This window comes from Egretta garzetta, unplaced genomic scaffold (assembly GCF_000687185.1).
Source record: "Egretta garzetta isolate BGI_Z169 unplaced genomic scaffold, ASM68718v1 scaffold54, whole genome shotgun sequence".
Classification (NCBI taxonomy): Eukaryota; Metazoa; Chordata; class Aves; order Pelecaniformes; family Ardeidae; genus Egretta; species Egretta garzetta.
Genome location: NW_009259313.1, coordinates 1,082,269 through 1,094,751, shown reverse-complemented (window position 1 = coordinate 1,094,751; position 12,483 = coordinate 1,082,269). Strand labels below are relative to the sequence as shown.

At 36.3% G+C, this 12,483-nt stretch overlaps 1 protein-coding gene across 1 annotated transcript in view; it reads left to right on the top strand.

The window, feature by feature from the left end:
- The window catches only part of BIRC6 (baculoviral IAP repeat containing 6), a 171,505-nt gene that overhangs the window by 25,643 nt on the left and 133,379 nt on the right, over positions 1-12,483 (top strand). Inside the window, exons 12-15 of the mRNA XM_035892009.1 lie at positions 2,675-2,900; positions 7,668-7,828; positions 10,703-10,834; positions 12,087-12,235. Coding sequence (XP_035747902.1) covers positions 2,675-2,900; positions 7,668-7,828; positions 10,703-10,834; positions 12,087-12,235 — 668 coding nt within the window. The remainder of the gene's footprint in view (positions 1-2,674; positions 2,901-7,667; positions 7,829-10,702; positions 10,835-12,086; positions 12,236-12,483) is intronic.

Sequence of the window (12,483 nt, the reverse complement as noted above, 5' to 3'; positions counted from 1 at the left end):
CGCAAGCTGCAGGTGCTCCTTTAAGTAGTCATGTAATGCGGAGAGTGTAGTATTGCTTGATCTTGGTCTGTAATGGTTTCCGAACAGTTGTTGGATACACAGTAATGATCAGGTAAATTTAGTACTGTATTGCTGTAGGATCAAACTGAGCCACTAAAAGCTGTGAGAGAAACTTAACGATCATAGGAAGCCAGTGCTGAAATGAGGGGGCTGGGGGAAATAGTTGAAACCAAATGGTGGTTGCAGAGCTCTAAGTCTGAACTATTTGGGTTCAGGATACTAAAGTCAGTAATGCTGGATTCTTAGCTTACAATGTGCAAATGATTGCTAGGACTGTGCAAACATTTTCTAAGTAATGAAAGTCATCAGCGTGTGTATGGACCATGATCAGACATTGCCCCTGACGTTTATAACACCAGCGTTGCTTCTCTTCTAATCAAAGTACTAAACAGCAGAAAAAAACCCGTTTTCTTCCACTTTTGGCTTAGCATGTTTTTCAGGCAGAGATGGAGCTCAAGAGAAAGCTTTCTGTTTGGGGAAATGAACTCCTAGGCGAATCTGACTGAGCCTAAAGTCTTGATCTATCTATCTCGTTCACAGCTGATGGCAGGCAGCAGCAGCGTGTTTTTGTGAAATCCCTTTGGCGGTCTCTGAAACTGTAACTAAAAGATGCTGTAGTCAGGATAGAAACCACAGCGATAAGCACAAGTTTTTGTCCTTACACTGTTTGTATATATTGTGGGTTTTGATTGTATGATTATTTTTCTCTGTTGTTGGCACTCTGGAATGCATTTCTTAAATTTTATTTTCTAGCCTGCTTTTACAACTTGGATACATTTTAAATTGTGTTGTTGTAGAAGGAAATATATTAACCTTACCACACCATAAATCTTAGATTAGGTTAAAATTATTTCCTTTTAAGGAGCAGAGGGTTTTTTGTGGTGATCTAAAATAATGCTTCTTTTTTGAAGGAAATTGACAAAGAATATTTTTTCTCTTGACCAGTTTAAAACCTTGTTTCAAGTTTGCTATTAGAACTTCAGCTTGTCATAACTCGCTATTACAATACAACAAAAACCATGTAATTTTGCAAAAGAAGCCAAGTATACTTGACAGCACTGGAAAGTTAAGCCCTTCATTTTTCAGTTTTAGGGGCTGATACCACATTACATATGGTTGCTCTGAATATTTTGCATTTGTAACTGTTTCTGTTGGAGGGGGAGGGAGAATGAAGCAGAAAAAATCCGGTCTACTTAAAGATAGAATTGTCGCACAGTTTGAGCTATGATCTCACTTCGCATTGCAGTGTCATCTAGCTAATGAGGTTCACATTTGGCACTAAAAAAAAGGTGTTTGCTGTATTATTGAAGTTAAATTTGTAAAGCATTTTTAATTTTTAATCTCATCAGCATTTTCCTGACTCCTAGATTGAAAAGTAGAAATCATAGTTGTTGCAATGAGAGTGATTTTTTTTTTTTTTTTCTTTCCTTTTCCTGACCCTGGGTATCTGATCTTGAGCTTCTCCACTTTTCAGGAAGAATTGCATGTGCCTTTCTACTCTCAAGCTGGAGGATGTAATCTTGTTGTTATTCTGGTTTCAATCTGGCTTGTTTTGCAGGATAGCAGCTAGGTTCAGGATTCACAAAGAGGATGGTATTTGGGTTGGTGTACTTAATCTTATTTTTTTTCCCTGAGGTGGTGACAGTAGTAGTCAGGTAGCAAACTTTCTCCTTTTGAAAACCATTGCTCAAAAGTAAAAGATTGACTCCCAAATGCATTTTTAAGAGAAAATTCTCAAAATGTAAGAAAATTGACATTGAAAACTTGAGGGAAAATAAGATATGCACAAATTATTTTTTTTTTTTTTTGGTCTTTTTTTTGTCAGAGGAAACCTGGTTATTTTTAGAGTTCCTTTGTAATGTTTCTTTAGGTGTTTGTCTCCCTGGGATATTTTAATTTTCAGTACTTCTTCAATTAATATCCTTGTTTCCTCGGAACAAAACTTGAATATGAAGACAAGAAGACAAAATACTTGTCTAGGCCCAGTGTCTTTTAAGTGTTTTAAGTGCAGTATATAAAGCATGTTTGTTTTTCCCTTACCCCTCTTTTAAGCTAAATTGAGAGCCTGCCAAAACATTCTGGTAATCCACCATAAAACAAGTCTGTATTGATATGCAGGTGCCAAAGCAATATTTTAAACAGTGATAAAGATGTTACAATTGTATAGTAATTCCATATGTCTGTTTTCAAGCAATGTAAAACTTGGATTATTTTTTTTTTTTTAATCTGAGTCAATAGAGGTATTAAAGTTTTAATCAGCTTTACATCATCAAAGTATAGCTGGCTAATTACTTTTTACTGCTGCTTCTGGTTGAATCCCAGACAGTATGCTCAGAGCTCTCAGTACTTAGAAAACGTATTCCAAATGAGCTGTCTTCAAAGGATACTGGCTTCAAGGCTAGGGTTGTTTGGTTGCTTGTGTTTGTTTTTTTTTGTTTGTTTGGGTTTTGGTGGTTTTTTGTTTTGTTTTGTTGTTTTGGTTTTCTTTTTAGAAACTTCATATAACATGTAGTTAATTCTACCTATAGCAGTTTGGATATATTTCAAACTGTTTATAGGACATTCTGGAAAAAGTATCTATGTAGTAATTAATGTATGTTCTGTAACTATTCAGGAGTTGATCTTTTGGTGGACCAGCCATTTTCCCTTGAAACACTGACCTCTCTGGTGGAACTGACCCGTTTCGAGACCTTGACACCACGGTTTTCAGCCACTGTCCCTCCCTGCTGGGTGGAAGTCCAGCAAGAGCAGCAGCAAAGGCGGCATCCTCAGCATTTGCACCAGCAGCACCATGGGGATGCAGCTCAGCATACTCGAACTTGGAAGCTACAGACAGACAGGTAAGCAAGGTAATGGTGCAAAAAGGATGGTGTGTATTGCTTAACTAGTTTGTATAGCTGGTATGATCACAAATTTCATGCAATTTAATTGTTTTTAGGTAGTGTGCAAGCTTAAGAACACGTACTTTCAAAGGTAATAATCCCTGTTTGGTAGTTTATGTTATAGGTCTTTGAGATTGCCAGAGTTGTTTCACTGGACCTTGAAATAAATTGAGAAATCATGTTTTGAATTTGTGCATTTTTGTTTGCCAAATGTTGCTATTTCATTATATAATTAGACAAGCACATTCACCAGAATTACAGATATTCTTGATTGTTTCTATAAAGGTCTGATTCACCCTTCTTATGCATACACACATTCTTTAATCAGAATTTTTTAATCAGAAAACGCAAGCTGCAGGTGCCAGTATGACTAATTAGTTGTCCTAAATGAAATGGTATTATAATTTATTTTAAAACGTGAAGTTAGAATCTGGATTTATGTCTGTTCATGTCAAGTCTTTTTATGTGATATTTACCTAAGCCAGTATAGAGCCTTAGTTGTGCTAAATTTAAGCAATGTTTTAATTGAAATGAACTGCACTGACATGGTATGTGTTGTACTTCTTAGTTTTTTTTTTACACGTGGCATGAAAACTTAGAATTCCTCTGGGATCCTAAAGACTAGAACAGCAGTGTTGCAGTCTCCTTGAAGAGTTGCTTAAAACCTATCTGAAGTAGCTTTGCGTAGTTTTTCTGAAAAATGCTTGGAGAAACAAAAGTTGTGTTGTGTGTTTTACACAGGGACCTGCGTAATAAGGCACCAAAAGATCTTTTGGGTCAGGCTGTCACACGTCTGTCCCACTGATACATAAGGTTTGGATAGTAATGTGGAATCTAAATGCCCATACAGTGGGAACAATGAAATAGCCAAAGGATGCTAGGTGAGCTAGAGATCATGTGTATGGGGAAAAAAAGCTTGTCATATAAATAAGTGAAAGCTAGCATGTGATAATGAAGTATTCCAGGTGGGAAAACAGGTCTGGAAGGTAACAGTTGCAGGTGTTTCCAGGGCTGACACCTAATTGCTTTAACTTAATATTTGTAAGCTACGGTTAAAAACTTGCAGTGCGTTATAGACTTTAAAACCTTTATTTATCATGTGGTTTTCCTTTATAAGTAAAATATTCTGTATGTAACAAGGTTCCTTGCAAAATAGCTTCCAGTTAAAACGATTGATTATCCGTAGTGTTCAGCAACAGCTGAAAAGTAAAAACCTACTAATATGAAGATATAAGGAAGCTAACAGTGAAGGTAATAGCTGTTACTTGGAAGGTGATAGGTGGAACATTAGCTTATGAATATTGTTTCATTAGAGGAAAAGAATTATGCCTGCTGCAAAGTAGAACAGGAACGTAAAGAGGTAAAGTTAAAAGTTTTGGTTTAGTACTGGAAATCTTTGACAGCTGCTAAATGACTCACGAAGAAAATTATTAAATTACAGTCCCTTTGTTCATAGGATAGAATATAAAATCTTAAGATTGAGAGCAATGTTAGCTCTTAATTAAAAGTTATCTGGGAAGAAACTTTGTGATTTCTGGATTATTTTGTTGGTCCTTAATATAAGGTTACTTTCATCTCCTCTTTCACTGTCTTACACCAATTTCTATCAAGATGTGGGATTACAGGGTTAAGATGGATGAGTAATGCAATTTGATACGGTAATTCTTTTGTTTCTCAAATAGAGAGAAGGAGATAATCCTCTAAAAGTATTTTAGGGAATGGCATTATATTACACTCGTGCTCTTTCAGTCCTACTTTGTTATTTTAAAAACGTTGTGTTTAACAAAGAAAACAGAAAAGGCAGAGTCTGGTTTACCTTATGAATTAACTAAATATCAGTATTTCCCCTTCAGTGGTAATTTAACTGAAATGTTAAATTGAGTTAATCCTTTTAAAAAAAGTACATGAATTCCTAATGTACTTTGATAAAACAGTGATATCTAAATTGCCTGGGTTTTTTTTCTCAAATTTATATAGGAAATATTTTATGTATTCACTCTGGAAATGGGTCTGCAGCTTGAAGTCCAGTTGTAGTGGAAGGTCAAACACTGATGAGGTGTTCTAGAAAAGGAACGAAGAACTTTGTTGGGAAATACTTTGTAGTTGTGAGAATGATGGTATATTTGCATTTAGAACACGGTCTTGACTGTGTGTTGTTCTTTAAAAAGATGCTATAGATACAGAAGTGTTTCAAAGGTGAGAAACATTCTTAAAAGAACTTGCATTAGATAATCAGAGAAAAGAGGTATTTAGGATGGATATGCTAAAATATTGAGAAAATAATAAGGAAGTCAATGTTTTGTTTTTTTTTTTCTTCTTTGAAACTTTACACATAAATAAAGAGGGTGTGCTTAAACAGAGCTGTATGAGAAATTAAAAAAAACTGTTTGAAGGGGAGTTTTTCACTCATTACAAAATCAGCTTGTGAATTTCATTGCCACAGATATAAGAAGTTCTCTTCACTGTTGGACTGATGCGAGACCTTCATGGAGGATCATTATTCCATACATGCCTATTAAGAGATACTTAAAACTTCCTTTGCGGCATCTGCTGCTGAATTCTGTAAAAAATAGGTTTCTAAAGTAGACAAATAACAGTTGTAATTTGGTACGGCAGTATGTGTCGTGTGCAACATAGCATCATAGAATTGTTTAGGTTGGAAAGGACCTTTAAGATCAAGTCCAACCATTAACCTAACCCTGCCATCCCACCACTAAACCATGTTACTAAGCACCTTTTCTGCCTGTCTTCTAAATCCCTCCAGGGATGGGAACTCTACCACCTCCCTGGGCAGCCCATTCCAGAGCCTGACAACCCTTTCGGTGAAGAAGTTTTTCCTAATGTCCAGCCTAAACCTGCCCTGGTGCAGCTTCGGACCATTCCCCCTCGTCCTATCACCCGTTCCCAGGGAGAAGAGGCCGACCCCCACCTCAGTCCCCCCTCCTGTCAGGCAGTTGTAGAGGGTGATAAGGGCTCCCCTCAGCCTCCTCTTCTCCATACTAAACATACAGACTACAAAAGAGTACTGCAGACTGGTTTAATATTAATTTCTGGTTTTGTACCAGATATTAACTTAAACTGGCTCAAAGGACTAGTACTTAGTCTTTCAGAAGGCTTGCTCCTTTGAATGTCTCATTCAGTCCATGCTTTGCATGAAACCTATAGGAATACTCAGACATAAAAAACCACTCCCAAACCTCTCCCTGTTTTGCACTGGGCTACATGTCCTCCAAGCCAGAGGACAGACATCAGTGATTATAAGTTTTAGTGTTATATTTGTTAACAGAGTTTTGATTTGTGTTTTTTTTTCTCGTCTGGAGTTGTAGGATAAATTTTCATTATATTTTATTTACCTGAGTTATTTATACAGTTAGATGAAAATTCTTTACTGCTGCTACTTAAATCACAACCACAAGCTCTCTTCTGTCCCACTTTCTTTTCTGTCCATCTTTCCTTCCAAAATCACTGCTTTTCTATGTTGATTCTTCGGGCATGCCATTTCATTATGCGTACCTAGAATCCGTTAAGTGCATTATACTTGCCTGAGGGAGATACGGCCTTCAGGGATAGTACTGTAAAACATGCAAAGAATTAAATATATTAGTACCAATCTTTATTCTAAAATGGTTTTCTGCACAATACTTAATGTGTAGCATATTATTTGATTTAAATAAGCTTTTTGTAATTTAGATGTTAGAAAACCATCTAACCAATATTTATAGCAGCATACTCAGTTTCTTAGTGTTCTCAGTTATACAATTAAATAATCACAGGCTATCAAAGTTACTACTTTTAAAAAAAAAATTTTACCGATAAATTGAGAAGATCAGGAACTGCAGTTCTTTAAAATGTATACAAATGTGACAATTGACTCATGATTAGCTTTATTTTAATTGTTCTTTGGTTTTAACTATTTTTTGCAAACCTTAGTATCAAACTATGGAACTGATCATTGTACTTACTTGCAGTACTTACTATCTCAAGTTTGTGCTTTCAGTGTAAACCAAAGTTGGATTTAAAAGGAAAATATGACTCATTTAAAAGCTGCACCCATTTTACACAGCGCAGGCTTCTTCTGAGTGTGCCCCTGGTCATTGTGCCCTTCTCACTGTGCACTTCTCATTGTGCATGTGCACTTCTCATCCTGTATAAATTATCAAATGTATTTAAAAAAAAAAAAATTGAAACTAGTATTTTGAGTCTCCTGGATGTGGCTGTTGTACCACTGCAAAGTGGCATTCTTTAACACTTAGCCATGGAGAAGGTCAATTTAAGAGATTGCAAGGTGTAGTTACTATCATGCTTTCATACACTTCACTGATTGGTAGATCCTTTTTTAGTGGTGTTTTTTTTGTTTGTTTTTTTTTTTTTTTCCCCCCCCTCATTCCTTTTTTTCTAGAAATGAGTAACTGGCATTTATAGTAATATGGTAACAGTACTTCAAGGAGGGTAACAGGAAAGCTTTTCACTGTTACTTTTACCCAAACATCAATTTGCCCTCTCTTATCAATTAGCTGTTAACATGTTCTTCACAAAAAGAATATGATTAACTGCAGCTTGAAAGACTTCTACTTCAGAAATTCACGTGGATGTCAACTAGCGCAAAATAAGTTTTTCTTCTTGTTGAAGAAAGTGTGCCTAGATGGAGAACGCCCTGGGTAACGCTGCCTGCCTGATCTGAATTTTCTCTTAACACTGGGTCATTGTCTTCTTTTTTCCTGACAGCAACAGCTGGGATGAGCATGTCTTTGAACTGGTTCTACCAAAAGCCTGTATGGTTGGACATGTGGACTTCAAATTTGTTTTGAATTCAAACATCACAAACATTCCGCAGATTCAAGTGACTTTACTGAAAAATAAAGCTCCAGGCTTAGGGAAAGTCAATGGTAAGAAAGAACTTAAGATATCTTTCAGAATATTGTTTCTTTTCTCAAACTCCATGATATATATTGGAAGAATTTGTTGAAATTGTGTATTTTGGTTTTATTTATTTCCATTTCATTCTATTTCTCAGCGTCATGGTCTGTTTTCACTTACCATGTTTGAATGTAAATTGGAGAAACAAACTGGTTAAACAGTTGAAAAATAATGGTTTTTATACAACTAAAAGTGCATAGCTCAAAAAGGTTGAACTGAATTTTTATTCTGTACTGTTTGAATCTTAGTCATTAAAAAAAATATGTTGTCAGTTGTAAATCATCCTAGAGGTTGATTGATGAAACAAATGGTGCTCTTTCAAGTTCTGCATATATTTTTAAAAAATTATAATAAATTATTCCAAGTCATAGAAGGAAATTACTTGGCAGTGCCTCTTGGATGCATAAGAGAAAATAGCAAGGCTTTTTTGATGACAGTAGATAAAACCTGGCTTGCTTGGGACTTCTCATCATCTCGCTCATTGACTAAGCTACGTGAAAGCTGCAGTATGATTTCAGCTTTTGTTCCTTGCAGCTTTAACAGGGTAGACCAAAGTTATGAATGCTCTTGCCTTGGGAAGACTCCTAGCTGGACTCTGCCTCTTACTAGCTCTCAGGGAACTTTTGAGGGGGTAGCATAAATTGAAAAGTCACTTCTTTGATGTGGAAGAATTTGTGCCTCCATTGGGATTTTCTTGTGGTGAGAACGTTCACTGCATGTCCTGCTGCCCTGTCTGCTAGGGATGGAAGGTATTACATGCAGCGCTTCCTTTTATTGAGGCATTAATTGGTAATCTGGCCCTCTCTTTTTAAAAAAACTACTAGCGAGCTTGGTATTTCAGAGAAATCTTGCTGCTGAATATTAATATAATTGGCTGCTGAATATAAAATGTGTTGGGGAGAACAGCAAGCTCTCTCTTTTTTTTTTTTTTAAAAAAGCTCTCTTTTTTTTTTCTCTATTTTTTTAAATGCTAGGTAAGACCACCCCAGTAAAACAAGGGTAACAGAGCTGTAAATTGTAAAAAGGAATACAGCCATACCAAAGATCATTGACATGCTTTCATACAACATCTCACTCTGTAGCATCCCCCAGTGTTTAACAAGAAAAAAAGTGTGCTGGAGATGCTCCTTAAAGAAATCCTGTAAACTGGTGGTTATCCAAGAATAAAATATTCTAGCGGAGTAATATTCTTGGAGAAAAGGTTTTTCTTTTACGATAGAAGAATGTTTAACAGTTTTAGCAGAAGTGCCAGCTGTGACTGTGGGGCAGCAGCCAACAGACTTTATTGCAGGTTTCTCCTTTGTTTAATTCTTGAAGTAAAACCTTCATTTTAACATGTAGCAGAATTTTGTTCTGTCAAATAAAAAATAAGACACATAGTCCATGTTACTCTTCTGAATGGAACCTGCTTTGTTTTCGGCATGAATTTTAGAATTCAGTCCATATGCAGATCTGGATGTCAGAATTAATCTGAAAATCTTCACCTGTGAAACAAAACAGTAGAAGAAATGCTAAACTCATTTCCTTAATGTTTCAGTTTTAAATATTGCTGAGCAATCAGTTCCATGAGTTGGTAAATCTTTGAAGACATTTAGTTTGGCTGTGAAATAAATCACCAGAGCTTTCTGTGGATGCTTTTACCGTACAGCGTACCAAACATAAGACATCACAGAGCTCTTCCAGAAAGGGACATTTCACTTCCTTACATGCAGTGTAGTGGAATTTGCTTTTTTCCTGCTATGGATAGGGTGGAGAAAGCATGGAGTGGAGGGCCAGGGTATAGACAGGCAGTCTGTAAAGGCCTGGGAGATGTGAGAGCGCCTCCAGAGCAACCTTGACAAGGTGTTTTTCATTCGGTAGGATTGGGGAACCTCAACTGACCAACATCCTCTCAAGTGCTACTGCATTGCAGTTGCTTCCTACCCTTTTTCAGTTTCTTGGGTTTTAGAAAAGGAACTTTAATGACATTTGCCTTTTTTTCTACACACTACTGATTGAAGTAATAGAACATTAGTGATTTCAGTATAAGGGAAGGCAAACCAAGATAACTTTTATCTGTGCTAGATATTAACCAAAATGTCCTAATCCCAGGGAAAAGTAGTATTCAGGGTTGTTTGGTGGCTCTTGAAAAGGTACAAAATCTTCTGACTGAAATCCAGTTAACTCCGCCCCCCCGTTCCCACCTTCCCTTCTCTCCCTGCATAGGATGAGAAAGGAATTGAAATTTTAAGATAATGACACCTAAGGAAGATCTGTATGGGAGAGTTTACTCAGTTGGTTTTGGTACAACCAGAACCCTGGAACCAGTTAAATATGTAGTGTGTAGTGATGGGAAAGCGAGAGGCATAATTTTTCTGGTTTGGAACTTAGGTTTCTGATCTGGCAGTTAATTCACTGGATATGCTTCTTGTTCATTTGCTTGCATGTCCTCTTCATCTATGATTCATGAGAACCATTTAATTTAAAAAAGAGCTGTACTTATGTGTTATCAAAATAATGTCTGATGTTCAGTAGGAGCAATCCAGTTATTTTCATTTTAAATTATCCAACTTTCAATACTGGAGTCTAATGATTTAGGAGTAATCTGCATTTGATTGTTGGGAGAAAATAATTTGGGCACAGTTAAAGCAAAGCAGGCTGTTTACAGGTCATTCAAAGAAAATTTTTTTTTTTTTCTACTACTTGCTGCAAGTTCAGTTGCAGTCCTGATATGAAAAGCATGCCAATATTAGAAATTGTGTTTCGGGCAGAAAGTTGATAAATCTGTTATGAAAACTACTGCTTCTGTTTTCTATGAGCCTTAAGCAATGGTTATGAAATCTTGCTAATATTTCTATTTCCAGAAGCAGCAGTAGATAGACAGATCACATTTCCTTTATCTCCAGCTCATAATATTGAAGCGGAGAGAAATGGAAAACCAGGACTGGTTGAATTCAATGAAGAAATGCAGTATATGGATGTAGAGGAAACACAATGTAAGTTTTATTTATCTTGTTATACCTTGTTTAAGATAGGAGCTTGCTTTTTTCTTTTTGTAATGCTATACTGGAATTTCTCTGCAAAAATTTCTCAGCCATTTTAGAGTTCAGTGTTGCCTTGCTGGTCTATTTACTGTATGAGTTGAAAGTTTAACACAAGCACACACACACAAAAAACTACTGCAGAGTTGTTGTGCTTAAAAGCAGATTAATGTTTAGGAATAAAGTAGACAGATACAGCACCTTTCTAACTTAAACTCTTACCCTGTTTCAGCAGTATTTTACTTGGTTTCCTTAGATAGTTTTAATAGAATTTTGCTTTGCATACCTGGCTTTTGTAAAGACTGCTACTGTAAACCAAGAAAAACAAACAGCTGGTAAAGAATTCATAACTAGTCAGGTTAATTTTCAGCTATATCAGGCTTGCTGTGCCTGTTTTTATAACCTTTGTTAACCAGTACTCTTACACAAAATCTGTTAGAGAGGCTCTGAAAAGCAATCAGATGGGATCTGCACGAGGAAAGCTACAGACTGAAAATGGATGTTTGGGGTGAATCAGTTCCAGAACTATGGTTCTTTTTCTTGGTCCTTTCAGCAGTCTTACTTTACACCTTCTACCCTGTCATGTGATGAGGCTTATCTAGAGCATGACTTTAAAGGTCCCTTCCAGCCCAGAGCATTCTGTGATTCTGTGACTCCACAAAAGGTGTTGCAGAGGATGGGGGGCGAGCAATCAAAGGGGTGATAAAAGAAAAAGTGCTGGAAGGAGGTTTTTAATGCTGAGAAAGAAGCAGAAGATGAGTGAATGATAATTTTGATAATTTCAGTATACCGCAGGAGAAACAAGTTAGTCTTTTTGTTGTGTGTGGTTTTGGTTTTTTTTGTTTTGTTTTGTTTTTTTTTTACACAGTTCTGTCGTGCTTCAGAAAAGACCCAGTGAGAGTTGTGGATCAAAATATATTGGTTCATCATTTTATCAGTTGTGTATTTTGTGGCTCTGAACCAGTCAATGTGCATATTATCCATATAAATATAACTGAAAATGCTTTGAAAACTGTCACTTACCTTTATTGACTTCACTGGAAAATGGCTTAAAGTGAATCACAAGTAATTGTTAGGTTTTCGATGTAGAGTTGATATGTATTTAGTGATCAGAGTTTGACGTGGTATGTTTTTAACCCATGCAAGTGATCAGTTTTTGTGACTTAATTAGGAATAATTGAGGTCCATATTACTCATGTTTTTTAAGGTCTTAGATTGTGTCCATTTCTGGAGGAACACAAGGAAGATATACTTTGTGGTCCAGTGTGGCTGGCTACTGGACTTGATCTATCAGGACATGCTGGAATGTTGACACTAACAAGTCCAAAGCTTGTTAAAGGTAAACCAGTTTATTATGCTATTTGCATGAAGTACGTGTCACTAAAGTTTCTCTCATACTCTGTAGTCAGACTTTGCTCTGTGTTTATTTTCACATTGACAAATTTTTCTGTATAATACAATAGCAAGTTACCTTTTCAAACTGATGCTGAAGTACTGTAATTAATGTAGTTGAGCTCTGCTTGTACACTGTATCTGTGAAGTTGAAATATGTTTACACCTTGCCCTAATAAACTATGTGAATTTCTCTCACTCCCACTCCCACC